The sequence below is a fragment of the Haplochromis burtoni genome, unplaced genomic scaffold (assembly GCF_018398535.1).
Source record: "Haplochromis burtoni strain Fernald_Lab_line unplaced genomic scaffold, NCSU_Asbu1 Contig_65, whole genome shotgun sequence".
NCBI lineage: Eukaryota > Metazoa > Chordata > Actinopteri > Cichliformes > Cichlidae > Haplochromis > Haplochromis burtoni.
The window spans coordinates 1233578-1240988 of NW_024582426.1; the positions used below are offsets into that span (position 1 = coordinate 1233578).

A 7411-nucleotide genomic window follows, 5' to 3' on the forward strand; every position below is an offset into this window, starting at 1 on the left:
TGCAGCTCCGTGACGCACGACTGCGTTAGTAATCGCTCCATTACTGATCATTATCTTTGATCTAACTTGTTGCCTAAAGCACAAGTCTTAAACAAGGGTGTCAAACATGCAGTCCAGGGGCCAGAAACTACCCGCCCAAGTAGACCAATTTGGCCTACTTGATGCCTGGAAACAGGGGCTTTAATGATATGGGGGGAAAGTAGGTAGGTCAGACTACCCAGGATGATGGCAAGAGGGGACCCTGCAAGCCTGTAATAAAAGTTTGTTTTTATTTTTCTTTCTTCTTCTTTTTTGTATTATTATTTATAAATGATTAGGGTCATAATTAAATTCCCTGAATAAATCAGTTGGGTGACTGAACTTTGATTCCAAACAGATTAAATGGAAGTATCAGTGCGACAGAAACGGTGAGAGCCAAATGATGCAGCACTGTGTGAGTAAAAGTTGCTCTAAGCAATCACTGGTATTGATAGTGGTCTCAGCTGAAAGCTCAGCAACATCAAGCTGCATTAAGATTTATTGAAAGTTGGACCAGTGGCTCTCAGCCAGTATGCTGTGATGTAAACAGGGCATTTTGGGGAAGCCAGTGTGTTTCAGGCTGATAACACTGTTTCCTGATTAAAAGATTAAAAACATTCATTTTGATAGTTTTAGTGAAACCCCATCAGACAACACATCAACATACATTTATATGCTCGTCTGTTTTCTGATCTGTTCTCTATCAAATGTATCAATCACACAAAAAAGTCTGCAAATTGCATTTATAAATGCAGTATTTTGGAAACACGCTTATACTTGCCAAAAAATGCTAAATGCTTTATTTTCAGTTATTACACGGCAGTGTGGCAGTACAGCCTTAAATCCTGTCATCTTTCCTGGTTAATGAGACAATCAAAACATCTGAGACTGTCAGCTTTTTTGTTTTTATTAAACAAAGTTGAAATCACACTCTCACAGAGACTGAAATCAATGCACAGTTCTCTCTTGAGTTGCCTTTTCCAAGCGCATAGCAGATACATGCATATTCAGAGCTAAACAAACAGTTCCAAGCTACACGGTGAGACAACCATGATCCTGTGACTCATGTTAGCTGAAGCCAGCTGTTCCGTTTGAGAGGTGCTCATATGTCACTGTAGTTTATAATATAATAAACTGTGAAGAATAAATGACGAGCAGTCTGATACGCGGCAGATGACCAAGAACAGAAAAAAAATCCAGGGCTTTTTTTTTTTTTAAATTTTACGATAGAATGAAAATGAACTTGGAGAGACAAAAGACACAAACATAATCATGATTAACACCATAGTTTTGTCTAGTTTACTATCTTTGATTGATATGTTCTAAACACAGAAGGGTACTTTTCTGCTTCCCAGTTTGAACTGTTCTGAAAAGTCTTTCTTGCTCAAAGTCTCCTTTCCCTAACTTCCTTGTTTAACTTTTATTCTATTTAAAAAACTAAAAGCATATAAAGGCATTTGGGGTTGATCCATTCCTCAAATCTTTAAAGTTGTAGATTTCAGACAGCACCTGAATGTCACATGCTTAAAGAGAAATATGTTTAAGGCATCTAATAGTTGATTTCCATGTTGCACTGTATTACAACAACAGTAGTCATGTTAAAATGTTTTAAAAATGCGAACGCACAAAGGGATCCTTCTAATGACAGCAACTGTGAGGGCACAATAGGTCATTTTGTAACCCTTGAAACTCATGCAGCATTGCCAGTGAGCTGCAGTGGTCTATCAAGCAGTGGAAAAACTCATATGGTTAGATGAGTCATCGTTCCCCTGCCCTCACCGAGCTGATGAGTACATGTGTGGCACATGAACTGAAGGATTGCTATTCCCAGAGAACATCTGCATTGTTTGAAAGCCACAATCCCCATCCCACAGAGGAGGATTATCCAGTTGTCCAGATCAGTCAAACAGAAATTTAAAGAAATGATGAATACAGCATTCCCAGTACTTTGTAGGTTTTCTTTTTCGTTAAGTCTCCATGGCGCTTAATGTTTCTGGTGTGGGAAAGCTTAGCATAAAGGCTGGAATTTACTGTTTAAACTAACATGTAGCCTCTCATAAAACCATGACTTTTGTGTACATTTTGACTCAACAAAATGCAATATTGGCACTATTGGGTGAACATGTTGAACAGAGGCAGCCACAACCATGGACGACTGTGCAGCTGCAGACTGCACTCATCCAGGAATGGAGAGCAATTCCTCAGCAAAAGATCCAGACATTTAGGTAGTCCAGGCATAGATGGGTGACTGCCTGCATCACATCCACAGGACCTGGCATTGAATTTCTTGTGTATAAATATATCAGTGTTAGTTTAAAAAGCCTTTGTGCTTTATTTTGGTCAAATAAAGATGAATTTGGTATCTTATGCATTTAACCAAGACCAGCACAATGGTGCTGTTATTCAGATTTTACTTTGCAGCAACAAGGTCCTGGTTTTGAATCTAGCTGGTGCCTTTCTGTGTGGAGTGTGCATGTTTTTCATGTGCCTCCCTTTGTGAGTTTTCTCCTGGTACTCCGGTTTCCTCCCACAGTCCAAAGACTATGAAAGCATCTTAGCTTAATGTTTCTTTGTGTTAGCCCCACCTCTTGTCCCAAGACCACTGAAATAAGCTCCAGCCTCCAATGATGGATAGAAATTTAACCAAGTGGCAACACCATGGGTTGAAAAATGAAGCCACATGGAAGTTCCTTTAAAGACTACATAAGGCTGGCTCCAAACCTGAGGGGTTCCCATGTTGAAATGCTTGTTGATGAAATATGAGAACATGAGAGGAAAAAGTAAATGTTTTCATCGTGGTAGAGCAGACGGTTTTGATCTTCATCTCTAAATCTCGCCTTTTATCAACTGTACACGTTAAGGCTTAAAGTTGTAATTATTATTGCAGGTGGGGGTGAGCAGATGGCGCTTTGGTGTTTGGCTTCAGCTCTGATAATTCAAGTCATTCCATTGATCTAAATCTCTCTATGAGGTTTTGTGCCTTTTGGAGCATTTTAAGCAAATTATTTGTGCTCGTTGTGCTAAAGTTGAGGCTTCAAAATGGGACTTTGCAACCAGTGTGTGGCATCCCTTCAGCCCCTTTTATATATACTCTCAATGCATTTAACCTTAGCATCATTGCATAATTTAAATTACAGGAAACTTGCAGAAAGCATGCTAAGACCAAGAAAGACCCATGCTTCAAGTGAGTGAAAAAGTTTGTTACTATGAAAAGAAAACTACAGCATAGTCTGAGCAGGATCCCCAGTCATCACACCTCAAAGCTGATCTCCCTTGACTGTCCAAACAAGGGCTCTGATGCCAGGTGTGTGTCTGAGTATGCACGCCGCAGGTGTGTGGAGCTACATGTTGTCTTGATGGCAACCTCATATGGAGGTGGGGGTCCCAGCCATGGAGGAGGATGAGGAGTTGGACTGAAACCACCAGATTCCATAATCATTGGGGGGTAGTCGAAATCTTCACCTCGAGCAGCATGCCTGTGGCGCTCCATCGTCCTACATTCAGAGAAAGTAAGACATCGTGTGAGATCATTCACATGTAACCATAAACTGATATGTATTACCGAATTCTGAGGTATCAGGGGTTGTAGAGATGATATGCAAGACTGTCTCTAGTGCTGCTTCCTGCCAAACAGAGGCCTAATTGTCACATTGACATGTTTAAAGTGATGAAAAGCTTTTTAGTCACCTCTGTAGCCTTGAGTCTTGCACATGTTTATTTCACTAATCGCCTCTAATCAAACAGCAGCAGCAGGTTGGCTGCCTTTGGATCACTAAGGTCCTTATTCCTGAGCCATACTTGATTAAAGAAATAGCATAACTTTCTAAAATAAAGCAATATTTGAAGCTTTGCACAACACAAGTATTCATACTTGGAGAGAGACATCTAAGATCAGAATATTGTCATTTCTGATGTATAAATGTAAAATTAGACACTTAGTTCATCATAAAGACATAAACGGGGAAACTGTTAGTCTGCAGGTAGCACATTTTGCACACACTTTGCATCAACCAACCCCCTTCAAGACACATTTCTCTGTCAGGTTAATTGTAGATCTTTACTTGATGTAGGATTAAATCTTAATAAACAGACAATTGCCTTGAGTTGCCCAACATCATTAACTGTGACTTCCGTGTTCATTTATCAGAGTGCAAACAAGTACTTATACTAATCAGTCAGTAATTTCCCTCGGGATGAATAAAGTATTCTGATTCTGATTCTGATTCTGATTAAAGCTACTTCCTTTATCCCCTGGTGGATTGAAAAAGCACGTTCTCCATAGGCCCACCTCAGTTCGAACACAGTTTCTCTTGGGATGTTTTGTGGTGTCTGGCACTGGGGTAGTGGATCATTTGCAACCTGATAATTATGGGTTGGGTTTTTAGTGCTTCTTCTGGCCCATCCTTTGGATGCTTAAATGCATCTATATCTGGGAAGTTGGAGACCAATGCAAGCCTTAGGTCTAGGACTAAGGAAACACTGTCCTGCAACAGTGTATCACTGTTGCCAGGTGTGCTTGTTCTGCACCTTTTAGGTGGCTGGAAAATGAGGAAATAACACGCAAATGAATCAGAGGACTCGGGTTTTCCCACCAAAAACACTGCATTGTAAGGAAATTATCTGTGCAATGCATGTCACCCGGCAGTGGTTTTAATGATGTCGCTGATACAACTGGCTGAACAGCTGCGTATGCTAATATGTTGAATAGATGAAGAAGTTAAAGACAGGCAGCAAACCACAACACTCCTATCATAAACTGTACAGACACACTATTCTCAGTGGAAAAACCCATTATATTTATACACAGCCAAGTCATGAGTCAGCATAGCTGTAACCAACATGTATAGTCTTTATAACAGGCAGTAGGGTGTTCTTGTTAAGTCTGTACCTTACACTATAAAGCACCTTGAGGAGAGTGTGTTGTGAAGTGGGGCTATATAAATCTAATAGAATTGAATTGAATTGAATTGAATTGAATTGAATTGAATTGAATTGAATTGAATTGAATTGAATTGAATTGAATTGAATTAATCTCCTGGTTCTAAATGTACCTTTAGCTACAGACACCAGTCTGGAGTCTGAGTCTTCTCATCTAAAGAGCCTGAGAACAAATAGTCTGTTTCTTTTAATTTGTAGTCACTTTATTTAGACCATTTTCTATCATGTCTTTATGGTGTTAAAGTAATCGGGTATTTTGCAAGGTTGTTCACAGTCATCAGTGTGAAAGATGTCATTTCTTTCTCTTTAGATTTATTCGACCTTGTTTGTGCTTTTTGGCTAAAATTAAATTAAAAAACAGTACAAAAAGGGTGTGTCTAGAATAGACGACAATGTACTGTCATTGTATTTAAGCCTCTTTGACATTTAATTGTATAGAAGGATGCCTCTGTCCAAAAAGGACATGGATGACTGGGAAGTGGACAACAAGACAAAGCAGACATTAGCCGTGTAGATAACTGTCTCACGATAAGATCTACTCTTTGGATTAAATAAATGTCTTTTTTCATTTCTTTGTTTGTTTAGAAAACCTGCTATGAATAGTTGGACTCATAATTTCTAGTTTATGGTAACAAGATCAACAAAAGCAGATCTAATAATACGAACTGAGCTTATTTTTCTTTCACCCACCTGGGCAGAAACACTGACTGGGACTCTGGGAACCGATTCCCTGGGGAAGTGAAGTAGGCTTGGCCGGGGTAGTTGGTGTATTCGTACGAATAATGCGGGCACTCTTGGTCGTACTCGCTGTGGTTGTAATTAGCAGCACTTTTGCTGTTCATAGCCCAAAATAACCCAAGGATGAGCATGACCACCCCCAGCACCACACAGCAGAGGGAGAAAGCCTGCAGGCGACTCTGGGATGAAGTCAGGAAGGCTGTGGACCCCCCAGTCACAATGAGGAAGGCTCCGGTGAAGATTGCTCCATGATGCAGGGAAGGCATCCTTCTCCAGGACTGTTAACGGTTTCAGAGGTTACTGTGTGGCTGTGACCGGCTGGTTAGTGTCACTCACACATAAACAGACTCACAAAGTGTGTTCCCCATGCGCTCTGACGCTGACCAGGCATCCAAAAAATTTACTCCACAGTTCCAGAAATCCTGTGACATGGAATTCCTCCTAATTTTTACTCTTTTGATCCCGTCATTTCCATCTCCATTACTGATAAAATACTCCTGATCATTCACCATGTGTGTTGGTTCTTGCTTTGTTGGTCTCCAGCAGCGGAAAAGTCCTAAAAGTGACAGTTTGTTGAAAAATAAAGAGAAATAAAATGTCGACTGCTTTGAGGCGCATCAGGCTAATGTTGAGTAGCTGTGTGTTTATCATCAAGGCAGATGGACGAGAGAGCGGCCGAGCCCATTAAGAAATCTTTACTGGCGCCCCACCCTCCCTCTGTCTAATGTGTCTGAAGGGTACCACTTTAGCCCTGTGTGTGTGTGTGTGTGTGTGTGTGTGTGTGTGTGTGTGTGTGTGTGTGTGTGTGTGTGTGTGTGTTTCAGAGAGAAAGAGAGTAAGAGGGAGAGAGAGACAGTGCCAAAACCACTTCTCTAAACATAAATGGACATACTGGATGTAAAATAGACACAAGTTCAGTCCTATATCCTGTAACAATAATATGTTTTCCACATTATGAAACAATCCACATCACAGCAGCAGATCCTGAACAAGTTAGAGTGACATATAAAGGATGCTTCCTTTTAAAAAGATTACTTGGAAGAGGATTTTCCATTTTTGCTTACCACACAGTTTGATGAAAAACACCTACTGAATTTGTTACAGGGTTAATTACTAACCAATGTAAACTTAATAATGGACACATTATTAAGTACACCTTGCTGGCACCATGTTTGACCCCCTTTTGCTTTAAGAGTAAATTTAGTTCTTTATGGAAAAGGTGCTGGAAACATTCCAGAGATTTTAACCGATGTTGACATGACAGCATCGCACAGCTGCTCCAGATTTGTTGGCTGCACATCCATGATGGGAATCTCCTGTTCCACCACATCCCAAAAGTGCTCTATTGGATTGAGATCTGGTGACAGTGGAGGCCACTTGACGAGACTGAACTTATTGTTGTGTTCCAGAAATCATTTTGAAATGACTTGGGATTTGTTACATGATATGTTATCCTGCTGGAAGTAGCCATCAGAGGATGGGGACACTGTGGCCATTAAAGGATGGCAACAATACTTAGACAGGCTGTGGTGTACAGATGATGCTCAGTTTATACTAAGGGGCTCAAGATAATGCCCTAATCATTAAACCATTACCTCCAGCCCAAAACAATGATACAATGCTGCATGGATTCATGCTTTTATGTCATTTATGCCAAATTCTCACCATACCATCTGAATGAAAGCAGCAGAAATCAAGACTCATTAGAGCAGGCAGC

The 7411-nt window shown here is 40.4% G+C and overlaps 1 protein-coding gene across 1 annotated transcript; it reads right to left on the reverse strand.

The window, feature by feature from the left end:
- Positions 1 to 700: 700 nt before the first annotated feature.
- Positions 701 to 6347, reverse strand: si:dkeyp-51f12.2 (uncharacterized protein LOC100151460 homolog). Its single transcript, XM_042221369.1, has 2 exons — positions 5647 to 6347; positions 701 to 3512 (listed from the first exon to the last, which is right to left on the reverse strand). The coding sequence occupies exons 1-2, from the start codon at positions 5958 to 5960 to the stop codon at positions 3269 to 3271; spliced, it is 558 nt and encodes a 185-aa protein (XP_042077303.1). The 5' UTR covers positions 5961 to 6347; the 3' UTR covers positions 701 to 3268.
- Between the last annotated feature and the right edge of the window lie 1064 nt (positions 6348 to 7411).

Bases quoted from the DNA above. Each gene is read 5' to 3' on its own strand.
- si:dkeyp-51f12.2 (XM_042221369.1), bottom strand. From the start codon at position 5,960: ATGCCTTCCCTGCATCATGGAGCAATCTTCACCGGAGCCTTCCTCATT. The intron at 3,513-5,646 runs GTGGGTGAAAGA...CTCTGAATGTAG, and splicing joins CAGTCAGTGTTTCTGCCCAG to GACGATGGAGCGCCACAGGC.